This window comes from Hyla sarda, chromosome 1 (assembly GCF_029499605.1).
Source record: "Hyla sarda isolate aHylSar1 chromosome 1, aHylSar1.hap1, whole genome shotgun sequence".
Taxonomy (NCBI): Eukaryota; Metazoa; Chordata; class Amphibia; order Anura; family Hylidae; genus Hyla; species Hyla sarda.
In genome coordinates, this window is record NC_079189.1 from 86,287,924 (window position 1) to 86,312,279 (window position 24,356).

The 24,356-nt window shown below is 44.2% G+C and overlaps 1 protein-coding gene across 1 annotated transcript in view; it reads left to right on the forward strand.

The window, feature by feature from the left end:
* The window catches only part of GRXCR1 (glutaredoxin and cysteine rich domain containing 1), a 101,508-nt gene extending 77,575 nt beyond the window's left edge, over positions 1-23,933 (forward strand). The window contains exons 3-4 of the mRNA XM_056553188.1: positions 22,538-22,603; positions 23,672-23,933. Coding sequence (XP_056409163.1) covers positions 22,538-22,603; positions 23,672-23,851 — 246 coding nt within the window. The 3' untranslated portion in view covers positions 23,852-23,933. The remainder of the gene's footprint in view (positions 1-22,537; positions 22,604-23,671) is intronic.
* Positions 23,934-24,356: the final 423 nt, after the last annotated feature.

Consider the following 24,356-nt stretch of genomic DNA (forward strand, 5'->3'; position numbering starts at 1 on the left):
TCTAAGATTTAAAGGGCCAGTGCACCAATTATTGGTGCCTGGCCCAATCAGTCCAATTAGCTTCCACCTGCTCCCTGTCCATATAACCTCACTTCCCCTTCCCTTCCTTGCCGGATCTTGTTGCCTTTGTGCCTGGAGAAAGCGTCTATTGTGTTTGCCATTACTGTGTTCCTGACCTCTTGCTATCACCATTGACTACGAACCTTGCCGCCTGCCCCGACCTTCTGCTACGTCTGACCTTGCCTCTGCCTAGTCCTTCTGTCCCACGCCTTCTCAGCAGTCAGCGAGGTTGAGCCGTTGCCGGTGGATACGACCTGGTTGCTACCGCCGCAGCAAGACCATCCCGCTTTGCGGCGGGCTCTGGTGAAAACCAGTAGCAACCTAGAACCGGTCCACCGACACGGTCCACGCCAATCCCTCGCTGACACAGAGGATCCACATCCAGCTAGCCGAATCATAACAATTGTGAATGCAGCTCTAGAGAATGATATACTGTAGAATGTAAATCAGAGCCAACGCACAAAATAGAAATATCTAAAGAGTAAGCACCCCATGTCTCACTTTATAGTACTACTGCATCTGTTTTCTAATTTTCTTTGCAACAATTGTGACTCTATGCTGGTAACAACAGAAAAATAGAAAACTATAAGACAGGTCTATCAGTGTCCAAAAAATATGTTGCGGGCAGACTTCAGCAATATTGCTATACATTACACATAGACGTAATTGCTTGTAATATACTGTAAAGGAGTGTAGGGATTCTATTCTGCGACAATGAATCAGAGCCTGTCACTGCTCTGCTTCCTATGCCAAAATACAGTGTGTCTAATAAAATGACAATTATTCCTTATCTTTCCTCATTCCAGTGCCAGCCCCTGTGTTTGCTTCCCTAGTGCATAATATCATTATCTCTATCCCTCATCTAGCAAGCTTCAGTGCTTGTCTTCCCAGCAGTGATGTGTTGCCATGGCAAGCCAGTCTGACCAAATGACATCCGGCAGAGGATTTTTATCCAAATCAGACATTCATTTTCCAGGCTCCAGTGCTCAAGCCCTGACTTGGCCTCTTAGTCCTGAGCTTCTTTAACCCCTTAAGGACCAGGCCAATTTTCACTGTAGGACCAGAGCGTTTTTTGCACATAAATTATATTTTGATTCACAAATACAATATGTCTACTTTATGTTTGCATCATAAACTTGACATGTTTTTACTTTTGGAAGACATCAGAGGGCTTCAAAGTTCAGCAGCAATTTTCCAATTTTTCACAAAAGTTTCAAAATCTGAATTTTTCATGGACCAGTTCAGGTTTGAAGTGGATTTGAAGGGCTTTCTTATTAGAAATACCCCACAAATGACCCCATTATAAAAACTGCACCCCTCAAAGTTTTCAACATGACATTCAGTAAGTGTGTTAACCCTTAAGGTGATTCACAGGAATAGCAGCAAAGTGAAGGAGAAAATTCAAAATCTTCATTTTTTACACTCACATGTTCTTGTAGACCCAGTTTTGGAATTTGTACAAGGGGTAAAAGGAGGAAAATCCTATCAAAATTTGTAACCCATTTTCTCTCGAGTAAGGAAATACCTAATATGTGTATGTCAAGTGTTCGGCGGGCCCAGTAGAGGGCACAGAAGGGAAGGAGCGACATTGGGATTTTGGAGAGTGAGTTTTTCTGAAATGGTTTTTGGGGGGCATGTCACATTTAGGAAGCCCCTATGGTGCCAGAACAGCAGAAAACACCCCGCATGGCATACCATTTTGGAAACTACACCCCTCACGGCATGTATCAAGGGGTCCAGTGAGCCTTTAAACCCCACAGGTGTTTGACGACTTTTCGTTAAAGTCGGATGTGTAAATGAAAAAAAAATTGCAGTTTTTTTCCCCAAATTTACCATTTTTATGAAGGGTAATGGGAGAAAATGCCCCCCAAAATTTGTAACCCCATCTCTTCTGAGTATGGAAATACCCCATGTTAGGACGTAAAATGCTCTGCGGGCAAACTACAATGCTCAGAAGAAAAAGAGTCACATTTGGATTTTGGAAAGCAAATTTTGCTGAAATGGTTTGAGGGGGGGGGGGGGGGGCATGTCGCATTTAGGAAGCCCCTATGGTGCCAGAACAAGAAAAATACCCACATGGCATACTCTTTTGGAAACTACACCCCTCAAGGAGCGTAACAAGGGGTACAGTGAGCCTTTACACCTCACAGGTATTTCACGACTTTTTGTTAAAGTTGGATGTGTAAGTGAAAAAAAAATGTTTTCAATAAAATGCAGTTTTCCCCCCCCCAAATTTTACATTTTTACAATCGGTAAAATGGGTAAGGAGACAATTACCCCCAAAATTTGTAACCCAATTTCTTCTGAATATGGAAATACCCCATGTGTGGACGTCAAGTGCTCTGCGGTCGAACTACAATGCTCAGAAGAGGAGGAGCGCCATTGAGCTTTTGAAGAGTGAATTTGTTTGGAATGGAAGTCAGGGGCCATGTGCGTTTACAAAGTCCCCCGTGGTGCCAGAACTGTGGACCTCCCCACATGTGACCCCATTTTGGAAACTACACCCCTCACAGAATTTAATAAGGGGTGCAGTGAGCATTTACACCCCACTGACATTTGACAGATCTTTGGAACAGTGGGCTGAGCAAATGAAAAATTAAATTTTTCATTTTCACAGACCACTGTTCCAAAAATTTGTCAGACCCCTGTGGGGCGTAAATGCTCACTGTACCCCTTATTAGTGTTGAGCGGCATAGGCCATATTCGAATTTGCGATATTTCGCGAATATATGGACAAATATTCGTCATATATTTGCAAAATTCGCAAATTCATAATATTCGCGTTATATTCTCATATGCGAAAATTCGCACGCCAGTCTCACACAGTAGTATTAGAGCCTTCTTTACACCACACAAGCTGGAAGCAGAGAGGGATGATCACTGTGATGTGTACTGTGAAAAAATAAACGAATATTCGTAATCACGAATATATAGTGCTATATTCGCGAATATTCACGAATTCACGAATATGCGATATTCGCGAATAAAATTCGCATTGCGAATATTCGCGAGCAACACTACCCCTTATTACATTACATGAGGGGTGTAGTTTCCAAAATAGGGTCACATGTGGGGATGTCCATTGTTCTGGCTCTATGGGGGCTTTGTAAACACATTTGGCCTTCAATTCCAGACAAACTTTCTCTTCAAAATCCCAATGGCGCTCCTTCTCTTCTGAGCATTGTAGTTTGCCCGCAGAGGACTTTACATCCACATATGGGGTATGTTCTTACTCAGAAGAAATTTGGCTACAAAATTTGGGGGGCTTTTTTCCTATTTTCCCTTGTGAAAATGAAAAATTTAGGGTAACACCAGAATTTTTTTTTTCATTTTCCCATCCAACTTTAATGAAAATTCATCAAACACCTGTGGGGTGTTATGGCTCACTATACCCCTTGTTACATTCTGTGAGGGGTGTAGTTTCCAAAATGGGGTCACATGTCAGTATTTATTTTTTTGCGTTTATGTCAGAACCGCTGTAAAATCAGCCACCCCTGTGCAAATCACCAATTTAGGCCTCAAATGTACATGGTGCGCTCTCACTCCTGAGCCTTGTTGTGCGCCCGCCGAGCATTTTTCGCCCACATATGGGGTATTTCCGTACTCAGGAGAAATTGCATAACAAATTTTGGGGGTCTTTTTTTTCCTTTTACCTTTTGTGAAAATAAAAAGTGTAAATTTTTTTTTTTTTTACACAAACAGGCTGGTATAGACCCCAGCTTTTCTTTTTCATAAGGGGTAAAAGGAGAAAAAGCCCCAAAATTTGTGGTGCAATTTCTCCCGAGTACGGGAATACCCCATATGTGGCAGTAAACTGTTTCCTTGAAATACGACAGGGCTCCAAAGTGAGAGAGCGCCAGCTGTTGCTAAACTCCCAGCATGCCTGGACAGTCAGTGGCTGTCCGGAAATGCTGGGAGTTGTTTTGCAACAGCTGGAGGCTCCGTTTTGGAAACACTGCCGTACAATACGTTTTTCATTTTTATTTGGGGGAAAGTGTAAGGGGGTGTATATGTAGTGTTTTACCCTTTATTATGTTTTAGTGTAGTGTTTTTAGGGTACATTCACACTGGCGGCGGTTTACAGTGAGCTTACTGCAAGGTAAGATAAATTTGTCGTAGCTCATACTTGAAGCAGGAAACTTACTCTAAACCTGCCCATGTGAATGTAACCTGTACGTTCACATGGGGGGGGGGGGGGGGGGGCAAACCTCCAGCTGTTTCAAAACTACAACTCCCAGCATGCACTGATAGACCGTGCATGCTGGGAGTTGTACTTTTGCAACAGCTGGAGGCACGCTGGTTGGAAAACCTTCAGTTAGGTTCTGTTACCTAACTCAGTACTTTCCAACCAGTGTGCCTCCTGCTGTTGCAAAACTACAACTCCCAGCATGTACTGATCGCCGAAGGGCATGCTGGGAGATGTAGTTATGCAACAGCTGGAGGGATCGCAACTACAACTCCCAGCATGCAGAGACAGCTGTTTGGGCATGCTGGGATTTGCACTTTTGCAACATCTGTAGGGCTACAATTTAGAAATCTCAAAACTGTGGACCTCCAGCTGTTGCAAAACTAGAAATCCCAGCATGCCCAGACAGCGAACTGCTGTTTGGACATGCTAGGAGTTGCAGTATTGCAACATCTGGAGGGCCACAGTTAGAGATCACTGCCAGTGATATCCAAACTGTGGCCCTCCAGCTGTTGCAAAACTACAAATCCCTGCATGCCCAAACAGCTGTCTGGGCATGCTGGGAGTTGTAGTTTTGCAACATCTGGAGGGTTACAGTTTAGAGACCACTGTATAGTGGTCTCAAACTGTACCCTCCTGATGTTGCTAGGCAACTTACCAGCTTCCTTCGGATCCAGGGAGCCAGCTGCACGACATCGCCGGACTCCGATCTCCTCCACCGATCATCGCCCGCAGCCTCGCCCGCGGGGTAAGTTACGTCGGCGCCGGTCCTTTGTCGGTTTCCCATTCTGCCCCGCCTATTGTGGGTGGGCAGAATGGGGAAACCGAAAGTAAAGCCCCCTGCCCCTGATCTGCTATTGGTGGTCACGTCTAGATCACCAATAGCAGGGATAGGAGGGGTGGCACCCCTGCCACCTCACTCCTATCCCTTCAGGGGTATCGTGGGTGTCTTGGACAACCGCGATCCCCCTTATTTTCCGGGTCAAAGGGTCACCATAGACCCATATGACCTGGAATCGGCGCAAATCACAAGAGTGAATTCATGATCGCCGACATGGGGGGGGGGGGGGGGGGTGACCCCCCTGGGCATTTGCACGGGGTGCCTGCTGATATATATCAGCAGTCACCCTTGTCTTTTCCCCGCCTGGCACGCGGCAGGGACCGAAATTCCCTGTACGCCCCTGGTCCTTAAGGGGTTAAAGGGGTACGCCAGTGGAAAACTCTTTTTTTTTTTTTTTTTTTTAATCAACTGGTGCCAGAAAGATAAACAGATGTGTAAATTACTTCTATAAAAAAATCTTAATCCTTCCAGTTCTTATTAGCTGCTGAATACTACAGAGGAAATTATTTCCGTTTTGGAACACAGAGCTCTCTGCTGAATCATGAGCACAGTGCTCTCTGCTGACATCTCTGTCCATTTTAGGAACTGTCCAGAGTAGGAGAAAATCCCCATAGAAAACATATGCTCATAGAAAAAAAAAATGGTTTCCACCGGAGTACCCCTTTAAGCAATTGCTGTATCATACAATGCTTTTTAGTCCCTCTTGCTTTACACTTTGTTATGTTGTGTCCTTGTGCTAAATTGCTGTGTGTGAAAATAAAAGTTTAGAATATATTTGCAAATTTATTAAGGCTAGATTTCCACTGAGGTTTTTTCCCACCAGCAAAAATGTCAGAAAAAACTGCCAGGAAAACTGCCATGCCATTTTTCTGGCGTTTTTCCTGGTGTGTGGAAACAGCCAGCTTTGTACCCTGTGCAGAATGAAGCATTTGTTTGGTTATGAAATAATTTCCTAAAGTTCAATTTCCTGGCAAACAGTTGGATGTCTTTAAAGACATCAAACTGGTCAGCACTGGAGGTGGGTGAAAAAGATAAACCACGACTTTGTACATTAGATTGAGTTTCAGAGAGGCATATATCGGAAAGGTTAATTACCTTAAGGGTTCTACATTGATTATCGTGTATTTGGGATCTATTTCCCCTTCTCCTCGTAATTGGTCCACCATAGGATTCCTGTGTTCTCCGCTGTGTGTATTTTCTTGTCTGATATAGCATCCTGTGATAAATGGGAGGAAATTGAAGTGCTTCTAGATCTCCCATGGTTGCCCCCTATTCTCCTGAGTATTAAATTTCCACTTGTATACACGTTGGTGCTGATAATCAGATATATCACGTTGAAACTTCTTGGTTTCTTGTTCTTTAATCTGTTTTTTCCATATTGTGAATGATTCATTCATTTCTTTAAGAAATGTTTCATTTTCTTGTGATGTTAGTGTATCTTGTAGCTGCTTGGTTCGTGTCAATCTCAATCCATATTGTTGATAAACATCTTGTGTTATAATCAAAAATTAACTGGATAAATGACGAAGAACTTTGGTGACACACTTCCTCCCACTGCTGAGCAAATACTTTATCCTCCTGACCATAAGAAGGGAAGGTCTGAATCCTAAGACCCAGAGGAACAAGCCCCTTTACCTTGTACTGTTCCAAAGAAGCTTCCACCAGATTTTTGTTTTCCGATGCAGTAAATTCCGAATAGATAATTTCAAATTGCATACAGTCTCTTGGTCTCAGCTGGCAGTATGTGTAACCAATGTGCCAAAAAGGTTCTCAACCTGGGACTGCCAGGTTGCTTCCCGTGCCATAAAATCCATTTTAATAAACCCAAAAGAAAAAGGAGCTTCTCAGAAGTGAGGGAAAAAGTATATAAAATACAATCTTTATTTCATCATATTTAAAAACATAATGCAATTAAAAAAGGAGGAATATGGCACAGACAAGTGGCAAACCTGGGACAAAAGATAATAAATGTGCAAATTATTGTTAGGATTCGGCAGGCTGGATGTGGATCCTCTGTGTCAGCGAGGGATTGGCGTGGACCGTACCGGTGGACCGGGTCTAAGCTGCTACTGGTATTCACCAGAGCCCGCCGTAAAGCGGGATGGTCTTGCTGCGGCGGTAGCAACCAGGTCGTATCCACCGGTAACGGCTCAACCTCGCTGACTGCTGAGAAGACGTGGGACAGAAGGACTAGACAGAGGCGAGGTCAGACGTAGCAGAAGGTCAGGGCAGGCGGCAAGGTTCGTAGTCAATGGTAACGGCAGAAGGTCTGGAAACACTGGTAAGGCAATCACAGGAAACGCTTTCACTAGGTACAAGGGCAACAAGATCCGGCAATGCTGGGAAGGGGAAGTGAGGTTATAAAGGCGTGGAGCAGGTGGGAGCTAATGACACTGATTGGGCCAGGCACCAATCATTGGTGCACTGGCCCTTTAAATCTTAGAGAGCTGGCGCGTGCGCGCCCTAGGGAGCGGAGCCGCGCGCGCCAGGACGTGACAGCCGGGGACCGGGACAGGTAAGTGGATTGGGATGAGATCCGCGAGCGGGCACGTCCCGCTATGCGAATCGCATCCCCGTCGGCAGTGTCAGTGCAGCGCTCCCGGTCAGCGGGTCTGACCGGGGCGCTGCACAGAGGGGAACGCAGCGAGCGCTCCGGGGAGGAGCAGGGACCCGGAGCGCTCGGCGTAACAATTATGCTTATACATATGACATAGATATATAACTGCTGGATCCTATGGTTAAAGGAAAAACCAAAATGCTGGTGGGAGGATGTTTGGCTAATATATCTAAAGTGCAAGTGCAACGCAAGATTAGGCCCTAACATCAGCTATGTGACAACAGCACATCAACAAATACATACCGCATTAATATAAAAGATACTACAAGTCCCAGGATGCCGCCACCCCTACACATGTTTCGGTCCGCTGACCTTCATCCGGGGGTCTGGACGAAGGTCAGTGTGTTGCACTTGTGTGTTGCACTTGCACTTTAGATATATTAGCCAAACATCCTCCCACCAGCATTTAGTTTTTTCCTTTAACCATGGGATCCAGCAGTTATATATCTATGTCATATGTATTAGCATCATTTGCATTTATTATCTTTTGTCCCAGGTTTGCCACCTGTCTGTGCCATATTCCTAAATATGATGAAATAAAGATTGTATTTTATATACTTTTTCACTCACTTCTGAGAAGCTCCTTTTTCTTTTGGGTTTATTGACTATCTGGAGTCTATTTAAGGCATATTTGCACATCTGTTAAGGGGTCATTTTTCTACATATAAATACATTGGTGCACTAGTACCCAATATAAGGCAGCACTTTATACATAATTTATATCTACCTTGACATCACACCCCCCAATTGGTAGTGCTATATACATGTTTTTGTGTTGTATCATAAAATCCATTTTGTAGATGAAGAAAGAAAATAATTTGTAAAGATACAGGAAACAATTGTCAGCAAAGCAACAAGGGCACTGCTTGATTAGTTAACCAGTGGCCACCAATACAAATTTTCACCAAACAATAAGGCCAAAAATGGTCATATAAAATATAAATCTTTATTGAACATCATTAAAACTTTTCATACAATAACACAACGTTAGTACTGTATAATACAGAGTAAATTATTTTCATTTGGGATTTTTTTTTCTGTCACCACCGCAGTGCTCTCTACTGACACCTCTGTCCATTTTAGGAACTGTCCAGAGCAGCATATGTTTGCTATGGGGATTTTCTCCTGCTCTGGACAGTTCCTGACATGGACGGAGATGTCAGCGGAGAGCACTATGGTCATGACAGAAAAGTATACAGCCGCTAAAAAGTACTGGAAGAATTAAGAGTTTTTAATAGAAGTAATTTACAAATCTGTTTAACTTTCTGGTACCAGTTGATTTAAATAAATAAATAAAAAATTTCCACCGGAGTACCCCTTTGAGCCCGGAATACCCCTTTAGGAATCCACCTGATGTCCCATAGACCTGCATGTTGTAATCTTGGGCATGTTTGAGGCTACGAAGTTGCTGGGAGATAAAGCGGAGAGTCACACATGCTGTATTTTGCTGATGATTTTGCTTCCCATTGACTTAAATTGGTGGAAAAATATACAGCAGCAAATATGCAGAAAAATATGGCACGTGTGGCCCTGCCCTAAAGGTAAAGTCTGGGGTTTTTTAGACTTTACACTTCCGTCTTTAAACTGCCATGGATCTAATTTTTTTTTTAAGTATTATAAACACACACACACACACACACACACACACATATATCTTTATCTAAAACCACTTTTGTATGACTAGGATATTGGTTTATGATAGTATTTATGGATTTTAGTGTTCAGCATAGTTGCACAGCACCACCTGCCTACTAAACACAGACACTGCAGATGATAAAATAGTAAAGCTGTTTGCATTACTCTGCGTTACTCTCTACCTCTGTGTCACAGGTATATGTGCAATATTAGATCACATATGGAACATTTCAAATAAAATGTTTTATTGTTAAATCTATAAATGGCCAGACATCAGTCCTGAATGGTCAGACATTTTTTTGCCCATCGGAAGTGGGCAAGATCAGGGCTGTACTCTATCGCTGCCCGACGTGACATTTTCACAGGCCTAACTACTGCATCTATTTTGTTGTTAGTCATGGACTCCATGACAGCTCTAGTTGGTCAGATGCAGACCCTAACTCATTTGGTCCAGGATTCAGCTGGAAGATTTAGAAGGTACAGCCGCAAGAGTCATCTCAATCTCAGTCTAGAATAAACCAGGACTTGATTGAAAGGCTGGAACATCAGGAGCAGCTGAATCAGAGGTTGATGGCCAGAATCTTGGAGCTTGAATCATCACATGCTACTGTTCCTACTTCTCCTCTTTCAGCTCCTTTGGAACCTCAGGTTAATCTTCCTGAGCGTTTTTCGGGAAACAGGAAAGCATTTAAAACTTTTTGTGAAAGTTGTAAGCTGTACTTTACACCCCATTCATCTCATACTGAGGCCCAAAGAGTTGGTATTATTATGTCCCTTTTGCAAGGAGATCCCCAAGAGTGGGTATTTTCTCTTGATCCTGATGCCCCTGAGCAGTCTTCTGTGGACTTTGCTGGTTTCGGTCTTTTGTATGCAGAACCTGACCGAGCTGCATATACTGAGTCTCAGCTGCGTACATTAAAACAGGGAGTAGACCTCTTGAGGAATTTTGCGCAGACTTTAGGAAGTGGTGTGTGGCTTCTAAATGGAACACCCCAGCTTTGATTTGCCAGTTCAGACTGTGGTTATCTGACATCCTAAATGATATGCTGGTGAACTTCCCCTCTCCTGACACCTTGGACCAAGCTATGACCTTAGCGGTATGTTTGGATAGATGTCTGCGTGAACGCAGACGAGAATGTTGTTCTTCCTCTGTCTCTCATTAAATCTGTCTTTTGACCTTCTAAGATTTGTAAGAGTCCAGTGGCCCCTCATAAAATTGGGGGTACTGTGATGACTGGTTCTGCCAGAACCTGTAGGGTTAATTCCTTTTAGCTCCTTTGTTTATTCTGTTGCTGGGACTATGCCTCTGTGCTCTGGGTGTGGTTCAGCTTGTTGAGACAGTTAAAATCTTCCTGCTAGCAGCACAGGGATATACAAGGTAGTCTTTCTCAGTTATGCCTTGCCTGTAAAAATTCTTGTGACTGAAACTAGCTACCTCTGTACTTATTGTCTATCTGGTTGTGATACTTTTTGGTTTGGCTTTTGACTGCCTTTTGGCTCTCTGTTATTGTACTCTGTTTCCTCCTGGCTTTGACTCAGCTTGTTGACTTTGGTTCAGTGTGTGTGTGTGTGTGCGTATTTAGATTTATTTCTGTTAGTTTTTGTGTGCCTCCAGCTGTTCCCAACCAGTCAGTTTTCATAGTTTAATGCTTTGACCTGAGACTGTCCCTCACTTATTTAGGAAGGGAACCTGCACCGTGGTTGTGAACCCGCTGCACCCACATATACCAAAACAGTGATCTTCTCAGGGCTGCCTGTTAGTAATAGTGCCCACATATACTATAACAGTGATCTTCTTAGTGCTGCCTGTCAATAATAGGGCCCACATATACTATAACAATGATCTTCTCAGTGCTGCCTGTCGGTAATAGTGCTCATTTTATTCTTTACACAGTAATAGTTTTTCTCTTAATGCCCCACACTGTAAAAATGCCCCTTTGTACCCCTTACTTTATAATAATGCCCACCTTCATGTTACTTACTCTACTATAGATCACGGCGCAAAAAAATGATCCTTCATGCAGCCCTGAATACGGAAAAATGAGAAAATTGTAGGGATCAGAATTTGGCAATTTTACAAACTTATTTTGTTAAAAAGTTTTTTAAAAGTAGTACAATATTAGAAAAGCATGTAACATGGGGATAATTTTAATCCTGTTGACCTACGGAATAAAGAAAACATATTTGTTTTCCCATAAAGTGCATAGCATAAAAACTAAGCAAATTTAGCAAAATTGCGGTTTTCTTTTCAATTTCCCTACAAAATAATATTTTTTTTGTGTTATTACAAAATACAATTAGTGACACAAAAAAACAAGCCCCATATGGGTCTGTGCATGGAAAAATATAAGAGTTATAGCAAAAATCAAAATTAGCTGTGTCCTCAAAAGGTTAAAATCTTAAATCCCCTACAATATCTGTTACTGGTTCCACACTGGGTAGACAGCGATATATGTGCTGCAATTGAATATTTATCCTCCCCCCCCTTCCATACTTTCCCCTATTACCTTTCTTCATTCATTGCACAGAGCCCATACGCAGCACAGACTTGCTATGGATCTTCCAAGACCTGCAATTACATCATCAGGAGTCCTAGCCTATAGGAGTCATTGCAGATCCTAGAAGGTCCATAGTAGGTCTGTTAGTGCTGACTATGGGCTCTCCGCAGACCGAACAGCTTTAGGGCTATACTAACTATTCTTTTACTTTGTTTTTCTTTACTAGAGATGAGCGAACTTTAGAAAAATGTGGTATTCGAAACAATTCGATTTGATCCTAATTTATTTGCGGCAATTCTATATTAATAACGGCTATTTCTGGACTATAGAGAGCCCCAATAGGGATGTAGAACACTTTGCTTGGTTCTAACATGCATATGGAGGGTGCTGGGGTAGTGACATAATACTGTTATTCAGTATGAGATGCAGATTACAGGCATCACATTTAGAATCACTGCCACAGAGCGACACAATGACAGAGCCTGGAGTTGGCATCAGTATGAGGAGACCATATAGTGGCTGAATGACACAGTGTGGAGGTTTTGGCAGCATGAGGAGACCATATAGTTGCTAAATGACAAAGCATGGAAGTGTTGGCAGCATGAGGAGTAGACATGTGCAGAACCAAAAATTTGTTTTTTTTAGTTTTGTTCGTTTCGGTTTGAAATTTTTTTTCGGTTCTGTGAATATTCGGAATGCTGTGCATTCGTCATATTCGGTTTTCGGATGAGTCCGCAATTTTTTTTTTCGTTTTCGGATGCATTCGTTTAAAAAATGGATGCATTCGTTAAAAACAACGAATGCATTCGTTAATTCTGATTTTTGGTTCTGCACATGTCTAATGATCCCTCAACATATGATGGTAATTTGTATGTTGAGGGATTCGTGCAATGTAAAAAAGTAAAGTCCTACTCACCTGTCCCCGCTGCTCCCGATGGTGTCCCCATCGGTACTCTGGTGGGCTCTGCTGGGCTCTCCTGGTCTTCTCCGGTCCTCCATTGTCTGCCGCAAGGCCTTACTGGGCCTCCGTAGCGACATCATCACATCGCTGCCACACGCCGTTCCTATTGGATGACGGGATGGCGTGCGCGACGGCGTCATGACGACGTCAGAGGGAGACCTGTATGAAGGCCCCGGACCAGCCCAGGACCCACTGGAGGAAGGTACGGAGCAGCGCAGAAAGGTGAGTGAACCTGCCCGGGCTGCTTCAACTGCTATCCGGCAGCAGCTTAAGCATTATGCGCTGCCGGATAGCAGTTGATGCATGGCCCCGACATTCGGCATACTGATAACGAATGCATTCGTTGTTCGTTAACATGCATATTCGTTATGCGTTAGTTAATGAATGCATTTGTTAATTGTGTATTAGTATGCTTTTTCGGGATTTTGTGATTTTTTTTTCAGTGCATTCTTTTCGTAATGAAAGTCCGAAAACGAATTGCACATGCCTAATGAGGAGACCATATAGTGGCTGAATGACACAACGTGGAGGTGTTGACAGCATGAGGAGACCATAAAGTGGCTAAATGACACAGCGTGGAGGTGTTGGCAACATGAGGAGACCATAAAGTGGCTGAATGACACAGCTTGGATGTGGCTGAAGCATGAGGAGACCATATAGTGGCTGAATGACACAGTGTGGAGGCGTTGGCAGCATAAGAAGACCATATAGTGGCTGAATGACACAGCTTGGATGTGGCTGAAGCATGAGGAGACCATATAGTGGCTGAATTACACAGCCTGGAGTTGTTGGCAGGATGAGGAGACCATATAGTTGCTAAATGACACAGCCTGAAGCCGGCCGCAACATGAGTAGACACTAGGGCTCCACGATTCCTAAGATTAAAAGATGAATTTTGAAATTTAAATTGAAGATTTATGGTAGCTACTGCTACCATAAATTTTTTTAGGCCCAGCAGCATCAGTAAACCATACATTGGCTGAATGGCACAGCCTGGAGGTGGCTGAAGCATAATGAGGCCATATAGTGACTGAATGACACAGCGTGGAGGTGTTGGCAGCATGAGAAGACCGTATAGTGGCTGAATGACACAGCGTAGAGGTGTTGGCAGCATGAGGAGACCATATAGTGTCTCAACAGCACAGCCTGGAAGTGGCTGAAGCATGAGGAGACTAGACATGTGCAATTCGTTTCGTAACGAACACGGAACAAATTTTTTTTTGCCGTTTTCGGATGTTCGTTACGAAAAGAATGCACGAAAAAAAAAAAACACAAAATCCCAAAAAAGCATACAAATACGAATATACAGTTAACGAATGCATTCGTTAAGTAACGCATAACGAATATGCATGTTAACGAACAACGAATGCATTCGTTATCAGTATACCGAATGTCGGGGCCATGCATCAACTGCTATCCGGCAGCGCATAATGCTTAAGCTTCTGCCGGATAGCAGTTGAAGCAGCCCGGGCAGGTTCACTCACCTTTCCGCACTGCTCCGGGCCTTCCTCCGGTGGGTCCTGGGCTGGTCCGGGGCCTTCATACGGGTCTCCCTTTGACGTCGTCATGACGCCGTCGCGCACGCTGTCCCGTCATCCAATAGGAACGGCGTGCGGCAGCGACTTGATGACGTCGCTACGGAGGCCCAGTAAGGCCTTGCGGCAGACAACGGAGGACCGGAGAAGACCAGGAGAGCCCAGCAGAGCCCAGCGGAGTACCGAAGAGGACTAGGGGAGCCCAGCGGAGGCCCGGAGACACCATCGGGAGCAGCGGGGACAGGTGAGTAGGACTTTACTTTTTTACATTGCACAAATTACCATCGTATGTTGAGGGATCACTAGACATGTGCAGAACCAAAAATCAGAATTAACGAATGCCTTTGTTGTTTTTAGCAAATGCATTCGTTTTTTAAACGAATGCATCCGAAAACAAAAAAAATTTCACGGATGCATCTGAAAACCGAATATGACGAATGCACAGCATTCCGAATATTCACAGAACTGAAATTTTTTTGAAGACGAACAAAATGAAAAAAATTGAAATTTTTGGTTCTGCACATGTCTAGGGGAGACCATATAGTGGCTGAATGGCACAGCCTGGATTTGGCTGAAGCATGAGGAGACCATGCAGTGTCTGAATAGCACAGCCTGGAGGTGGCTGAAGCATGAGGAGACCATATAGTGGCTGAATGGCACAGCCTGGATTTGGATGAAGCATGAGGAGACCATATAGTGGCTGATTGGCACAGCCTGGAGGTAGCTGAAGCATGAGGATACCATATAGTGGCTGAATGGCACAGCCTGGAGTTTGTGGCAGCATGAAGAGACCATATAGTGGCTGAATGGCACAGCCTGGAGGTGGCTGAAGCATGAGGAGACCATATAGTGGCTGAATGGCACAGCCTGCAGTTGGCTGAAGCATGAGGAGACCATATAGTGTCTGAATGGCATAGCCTGGAATTGGCTGAAGCCTGAGGACACCATATAGTGGCTGAATGGCACAGCCTGGAGTTTGTGGCAGCATGAGGATACCATATAGTATCTGAATGGCACAGTCTGGAGTTGGCGGCAGATGAGGAGACAATAGGGCCTCACAATCTCTAAGAATAAAAGATGAATTTTGAAATTTCAATTGAAGATGTATAGTACCTAGTGCTACCATAAACATATATAGGTAATGTCCTAGGCCCAGCAGCATCAGTAAACCCTTTATTGGATGAATGGCACAGCCTGGAGGTGGCTGAAGCATCAGTGAAACATATATTGGATGAATGACACAGCCTGGAGGTGTTGGCAGCATGAGGAGACCATATAGTTGCTGAATGACAAAGCCTGATGCTGGCAGCAGCATGAGCAGACACTAGGGCTTCACAATCCCTAAGATTAAAAGATGAATTTTAAATTTTAATTGAAGATTTAAGGTAGCTAGTGCTACCACAAAAATTTTCAGCCCAGGCCCAGAAGCATCAGTAAACCATATATTGGCTAAGTGACACAGCCTGGAGGTGGCTAAAGCATAAGGAGACCATATAGTGTCTTAATGACACAGCGTGGAGGTGTTGGCAGCATGAGGAGACCATATAGTGTCTGAATGGCACAGTCTGGAGGTGGCTGAAGCATGAGGAGACCATATAGTGGCTGAATGGCACAGCTTGGATTTGGCTGAAGCATGAGAAGACCATATAGCGTCTGATTGGCACAGCCTGGAGGTAGCTGAAGCATGAGGATACCATATAGTGGCTGAATGGCACAGCCTGGAGTTTGTGGAAGCATGAAGAGACCATATAGTGGCTGAATGTCACAGCCTGGAGGTGGCTGAAGCATGAGGAGACCATGTAGTGGCTGAATGGCACAGCTTGGAGTTGGCTGAAGCATGAGGAGACCATATAGTGTCTGAATGGCACAGCCTGGAGTTGGCGGCAAATGAGGAGACAATAGGGCCTCACATTCTCTAAGAATAAAAGATGAATTTTGACATTTTAATTGAAAATGTATGGTACCTAGTGCTACCATAAACATATATATAGGTAATGCCCTAGTCCCAGCAGCATCACTAAACCATGTAGTTGCTGAATGACACAGACTGGAGCTGGCTGAAGCATCAGTAAACCATGTATTGGATGAATGGCACAGCCTGGAGGTGGCTGAAGCATCAGTAAAACATATATTGGATGAATGGCACAGCCTGGAGGTGGCTGAAGCATCAGTAAACCATATATTGGATGAATGGCACAGCCTGGAGGTGGCTGAAGCATCAGTTAACCATATATTGGATGAATGACACAGCCTGGAGGTGTTGGCAGCATGAGGAGACCATATAGTTGCTGAATGACACAGCCTGGAGCTGGTAGCAGCATGAGCAGACACTAGAGCTTCCCAATCCCTAAGATTAAAAGATTAATTTTGAAATGTAAATTGAAGATTTATTGACCTGTAGAAAGAAAAAAGGAGAGACCAGAGGGAGGCGCCTCGTGTGATACCGTATGGGAGAGGAATCTTACAGCAGTTTATGGTCAAAATAAATGACCCCTAGGTAGTGGCTGCTCACCTGAGAGCAAGTCAGAACTTGCATATCAACCCACAGTGGGGTTACAAAAATTCACGGAGTACTGCAACCGCTGCTAAGCCGGAGGTCACAGGAAAAGGAGGAAGACCAATCCTGATAGGACTTGTGATGTGGTATATGAGAAAAGGACCTCTAAAGGCGCTGCAGACTCCAATGGAATTAAACCAAAGCCAGAGATGTAGCAATAGTACAAAACACTGGGAGGTTTATTGCAATAGATAAACAATAAAGTAGATTACGCGTTTCGGGGGAGCCACCCCCTTCTTCAGATCAGAATACATGCAGTGAGATATGCAGAGTTTAAATATGTACAAAATGGGCGCTAACCACTTAAGTGGGAGGAGCCAAACATGTTTATGTCACATGATACAATAACAAAATATAATAAATGAATCTAAGAAAAACATCCAGTACATATTTGACAATTATATCAGACCGTTGTAAACATAAAATTACAAAAGCCATCTTAATAATACAGTAAAAAATGTGAAACAAGCATACAGAACATAAATCTCCGGTAGCAGTGTCCGGACCGTCAGAGGTAAACATCCGGCACATGCTGGATGCGCCGATGCTGACACCAGATGTAAACATCCGGACTATGCCGGATGTTAAGTGGTTGGCGCCCATTTTGTACATATTTAAACTCTGCATATCTCACTGCATGTATTCTGATCTGAAGAAGGGGGTGGCTCCCCCGAAATGCGTAATCTACTTTATTGTTTATCTATTGCAATAAACCTCCCAGTGTTTTGTACTATTGCTACATCTCTGGCTTTGGTTTAATTCCATTGGAGTCTTCAGCGCCTTTAGAGGTCCTTTTCTCATCTTCCACATCACAAATTGAAGATTTATGGTAGCTAGTGCCACCATAAAAAATTTTAGGTCCAGCAGCATTAGTAAACCATATATTGGCTGAATGACACAACCCGGAGGTGGCTGAAGCATGAGGAGACCATATAGTGGCTAAATGACACAGCCTGGAGTTGGCTGAAGCATGAGAAGAGACCATATAGTGGCTGAATGAGACAGCCTGGAAGGTCTAATGCTGAAAAAAGGTCTAATGCTGAGGAATGTTTGTATCTGGGGAGCAGCTCCTTAAATCTGTTTGGCACTATCGATATTTGTGAAGTGTTGGTGTGGCACCATGGTCAATCTACTCATGCATCAGGCATTGGTGGTTGGAAATCCTGGCAGATCCATGCCAGATTCATCTTCACAAAGGTCAGTCTCTCAACATTTTTTGTGGACAGACGAGTTCTCCTTGGGGTGACTATGGCCCCCGCCGCACTAAACACCTGCTCTGATGGCACACTGCTGGCCTGGCAGGACAGCTTTTCCAGGGCAAACTCTACTAGTTGTGGCCACAAATCAAGTTTGGCTGCCAAGAAGTCCAGTGGATTTTCAAGGTATGTTGGCATGGTCATGTCAAGGTATGCCTCCACCTGCTGGTTCAGGTCCTGCTCCATGTCTACCTACTGCTGATGAGTTGCTTCACTATCTGGGTGAAGAAAGGTACTCATCAGCGAATGTAGATTCAGGCTGCTGCTGATGGAGCTGGTACTGCTCCTGCCACCCCACCCCTCCCCAGCAGCCATGGCAGTGGAAGGTGAGCGCAGGGGGCCCCCCGATTCAGGCCTGCAAGAGGATGGACCATGGCACTGATAGGCATCGGCCAACTGACTACATAGGATGCCTCTGTGGTAGGTCAGTTTGTCCTCCCTCTCAGTGGGTGTAAAAAAGGCCCCTATTTTGTGGTGGTAGCGAGGGTCCAATAAGGTGGAGATCCAGAAGTCATCCTGCTGCTGAATGGTGACAATTCGGCTTTCACTACACAAGCAAGTGAGCATGCATCGTGCCATTTGTGCAAGTGACTCGGAGGAACTCCCTGCCTCCATCTCCACTGCATGCTGCCTTGGTGTGTGTCTGGGACCTCTCTCTCACCTTCCTCATAACCCTCTAGCTCCTCTGGCTGCTCCTGCTCCTCCTCTCCTGTCAGATTACTCGAAAAAATGCCCATTTGGCGAAACCTAAACTGTGCTCCACTGTGCCCCTCCTCCAGTTCAGCCCCCACAGGGCTCATGTGACCGTGAGGTGTATGTGCCACGTCTCCAGTGCCCTGACCAGCCATCGTTTCCAACATGTGTTGTAGGAAATGAAGCAGTAGAATGACGTTGTTCATCCAGTAATCCTGGCAACTTACTAATAATGTGGCTTCCTCAAAGGGCCTGAGCAAACGGCAGGTGTCACGTATGAGCTGCCACTGGTTCACATTGAGGTTACACAGGGGAGTACCCCCATCTGTTTGGATCATCAAGAAATCGGTGATGGCTTTTCTCTTTTGTACAGTCAGTCCAACATATGGAGGGTGGATTTCCAACGTGTGGCAATGTCACAAATCAGACTATGTTGGGGGATTCGGTTCTGACGCTGCAGCTCAAGGAGGCTGTACTTTGCGGTGTACGAGTGGCTGAAGTGCATGCAAAGTTTCCTTCCCTTTTGTTAGAATGTCTTGCAAATGGGGGGGGGACACTTCAGGAACTGCTTCACAACCAGATTGAACACATGTGCCATGCAGGGCACATGGCTCAGCCTTTCCAGTCGCAGCGCCTGCAAGATGTTCTTCCCGTTGTCAGTCACCATGGTTCCCATTTCCAGTTTTCGTGGAGTAAGCCATGCTCCGATTTCTTTACGAATGACTTTTAGTAGTTTCTCCCCTGTGTGACTCTTTATGCCAAGGCAAACCATGTGAAGAACAGCGTGACACCAATATGCCTTGCACACATGCTATGCTGAAGGGCCACTAAGACATGTCTGGGCAGTGGTGGCTGAGGACAAGGTGGAGAATGAGGAGGCAGAGTCGCACACTGTCCCAGGACCAACAGCCTGAGAGTGTGGAGGAGGAAGTGGCGTGACCTGTCCAAGTTGGTGTTGTGGCTATGCAGGAACCACATTCACCCAGTGAGCCATAAAGGACATGTGTTGTCCCTGACCATAGTTACAGCTCCAGACGTTGGCGCTGCCGTGCACTTTGGTACACCCCGACAGGCTCAAGGACTGGTCCACCTTCTCTTCCACAAAATTGTGCAGGGCTGGTACTGCCTTTTCCCAAAGAAATGACGGCTTGGGACTCTTCACCTTTGCCGGGCACAAGCCATTAGTTCTCTGAAAGGTGCAGAGTCCACCACTTGAAAAGGGAGGGACTGCAGCACCAGCAACTTGGACAGGAGCACATTCAACTTCTGCGCCATTGGATGAGTGGGCACATACTTTTGTCTCTTGGACATGGCTTCGCCGATAAATTGTTGGCGACATGGCTGACTAAAAGTAGGAGGAGCATCTGGAGCCAAACAAGGAGGGTATGACACACAGCTCCCTTCGGCTGAGGTGGTGGAATCTTGGCTGGGAGCGGTGTGCCACTGGGTGATGCAGCAGGCTGGACCACTACATCTGAGCCACGGTTCTCCCAGGCCACTTTATGGTGGCGAAGCATATGTTGACTGCCACTGCCACTGACTAGCTGATTTTCCCACCAACAGTCCACACTAATTCACTGCTATTGACGCTGTCTCCAGGAACCCCTGTTCCACTGCAGGTAGGCTGCAGCGAAGCAGGTTGTCTCCCCCGGACACATTTGACTCCAGAATTTCCACTTCTGCCACCATACTGACTGCCAACCATGCTACCACCTTGCTGGCTCAGCTGCTGCCTCACGGGCAACCTGCAACCCTCTTCTCCTGATCATGATGAAGCCCCTTTTGCACCCGGCTCCCAATTGCAATCGGCTTCATCATCATCAACAAGTGTCTGCACGTCAGTGATGTCCTACTCAGGTTCCTCAACAGTGTCTTCTTCAGGACCCTGAAGCCTGGCAACAACGCCTTCCACGTCTCTCTCCTGATCACTACTTGCCCGCCTAGCGGAGGAAGTGGTGGATGTCTCCTCCACTTCTTGGCTGGGCAGTAGCGGCTGACTGTCCTCCATTAGATCGTCCTCTGTGAATAGTGGAGCTGAACCCACAGCAAGGGAACAGCATAGGACAGAGGCAATGGGAAGACAGGGACTGTTCCCGGGCCATACCAACTGAGGGCTGTGTTTTGAGGAACCCACCGACTGTTGACTGGGGGTCTTAGATGTCACTTGTAATTAAGTGGATGAGCATGTTAACCAATCGATGACGGCAGATGGGTTGCTGGTCGAGACATGACCGCTTGCTGATATCGGGAGCTCAGGCCTCTCGCTGTGACTCCTGCTGCCTCTCACTCCTAGTTTGCTGTGACCTCTGCCTGAGGAATTTAGGCCTCTGCCACTCCTCTGTGCACGCTCTGGCACTTCTCTGCCTGACATAGTACGTATATGAGGGGAGTACAATACGCTTCACTACGTCCTATCTCTATGCAGTGTAATTGCTGAATATATTGGGCTGTGACATCACAGGGGTGACTGGCTGCTGATAGGCTGCATCTTGCATGTGATTCAGGGTCATCCCGCCTTCTTCCCTTCCCGCCTTCCCTTCCCACCTTCCCAGCGTTCCTTGCCCCATGTACTGACATGTGGATCTGCCATTTTAGATGCCCTGGAGCCTGGACCACAGTAAATGGAGTTTAATGAAGCGATTTGCACAATAGAATTGCAGCGATATTCGCATTCGTTGCGAATTGAATATTTCATGAAATTTGTAACTAATTCGGGTTCATCAGCTTTGATTTGCTCATCTCCATTCTTTACTCATTTTTGGTCACCCTAGGAGGATGGTGAAGATATCATGTTATAAAGCGTCCCCTGCCCACTCGGTAAGTAGTACCCTGGGTGGGGAGCTATACTCACTTATTCTATTTGCTCGGGCTGTAATTACATGATTACAATAAAAATATTTAGAAAATAAAAAATAAAAGCATGATTGACAGCCCAGGCATGGCCAGTGTAATTGCTCTACGTCACCTGCTTAGGGGGCAGAGCGGTGACATAGGCTGTCAATCATGCTGAAAGGGCGTAACTACAGCCGAGAAGACAGGACTAGGGGAGTAAGGCTCCCAGCCCAGGGGACTTCTTATTGGGTCGGTGGTGGACACTTTCAAACATTATACCTTCTCCATCCCCCGGGGGGGGGGGGGGGGGGGGGAGGGCAAAAAAATGTGTAAAAAAAGTATATAGTTATATGGTACTATACCCTTAACTGTATATGTGCAAGTTTTTGTACATTAAAAGGGGTACTTCTATTAAAAAAATCTTTATCCTTCCAGTACTTATTAGCAGCTGTATATTACAGAGAAAGTTCTTTTGTTTTTGGATTTATATTTTTTTTTGTCCACAAGGCTCTCTGCTGACACATCTGTCTGTATCAGGAACTGTCCAGAGCAGCATATGTTTGCTATGGGGATTTGAAACGGACAGGGGTGTCAGCAGAGAGCACCGTGGACAGAAAAAAAAAGAAATCCAAAAAGAAATTTCTCTGTAGTATAGCAGCTAATAAGTACTGGAATTATGTTTTTTTTTCTAAATAGAAGTAATTTACAAATCTGTTTAACTTTCTGGCACCAGTTGATAAAAAAATAAAAATAAAAAAAAGTTTTCCACCAGAGTATCCCTAGAATTTCTATACTGCACTGCACTAATCAGACCAATATAAAATGGAAAATGCTGACATTTCTATTGTTATTGTATATTATTTCAGGGTGCTGAAAAAATACTATCAATGAATGAATCAGGAGAACTTCAGGACCTGCTCATGAAGATTGAGGTGATTAATCTGTTAACAGTTTTGTATAATGTGTGTTAACCCTTTCTCTATTATACTGTAGTACTGTGCAAAAAGTTTATGCAGGTATGAAAAAGTGCTACAAAATAAGAATGCTTTCAAAAATAGAAGTTTTAATAGTGTTAACTATAGTGTTAACTTCTACTCTATAATATCCACCATGCTGCTGCTGCTGATTCTTAGGGTGAAACATAGAAGAGCAAAAGCTTGCTCTGGGACAATTAAGAATTAAAGGTGAAAAACTTTTTTTTTTTATCAACTGGTGCCAGAAAGTTAAACAGATTTGTAAATTACTTCTATTAAAAAATCTTAATCCTTCCTGTACTTATTAGCTGCTGAATACTACAGTGGAAATTCTTTTCTTTTTGAAACACAGAGCGGTCTGCTGACCTCATGAGCACAGTGCTCTCTGCTGACATCTCTGTCCATTTTATGAACTGTCCAGAACAGCATATGTTTGCTATGGGGATTTCCTTTTACCCTGGACAATTCCTAAAATGGACAGAGATGTCAGCCGAGAGCACTGTGCTCATGAGGTCAGCAAACCGCTCTGTGTTTCAAACGGAAAAGAATTTCCACTGTAGTATTCAGCAGCTAATAAGTACAGGAAGGATTAAGATTTTTTAATAGAAGTTATTTACAAATCTGTTTAACTTTCTGGCACCAGTTGATAAAAAAAAAAAAAAAAAAAAGTTTTTCACCGAAGTACCCCTTTAAAGATGCCAAGGGTAAGACTGATGAAAAATGCAAGTGATATAAAAGACAGAAATAGTGCTGCTCCTTATGTACGCAAACATGACAGCTTTTTCTCAAATGTTTACTGAAACAATTTACGCTTTAGGATATGAAAAGGCTTTGTTGCAAGGCCCTAAAAGGTGACAATTAAGATATTAGAATATTTAAAAAAAAAGGCAGATTTTACATCTTTATTATGGCGGTAAATCCAGGCCTGACCACTGATGACCCAAACATACTTGCAGCCATAATATAGGTAAAAAATGCTCCACATTACCAGCCTAACTGTGTATAACCTTTCTTTTTTTTACTCAGAGAGTGCAGCACCCTCACGCATGTGCCTCTTGTGGGGGGTTTGGCTTCCTTCCTTGTCTCGTGTGCCATGGAAGCAAGATGTCAGTGTTCCGGAACTGCTTCACAGACTCTTTTAAGGCTCTAAAGTGTACAGCGTGCAATGAGAATGGGCTACAACGCTGTAAAAGCTGCACTGGTTAAGAAAAAAATGTTGCTAAGATTCATTTTGAAATATGTCAGTCATTTCATATCAATTTTTTTAAGGAGATATTTGCATAAATAAAAGGGATTTGTACACATGAGTTTCTCATTGATTTATAAGACAATCCATTAAGTGGAAGTATATTCATAAATAACCTTCCCCTGCATGTTCATGGCCATATATTTGTCCAGTGTGCATTATGATAGCAGATATAGAGGACTACATCAGTGAAGAATTACATAAAACATACATTTTAACTAATTTGCTCAGTTCTCAAAAGTTTTACATTTATTATGTCAAGCCAAAGGATTTCTGAACTTTAAAAAGTGCTATTTTTTATCATTTAGAAACGTGCTGAGAGATGGAATTTTAGCTTCAGTTAGTAAAGGAAAGTGTCCTGCTCAGTAAGGAATGAATGTGTTGCTGACAGGCCCGTAGACTTCAATGGACCAAACGTAGTCTAACTGTGACTATGTTCGGTCCTTTTCCTGAACATATAGGCTG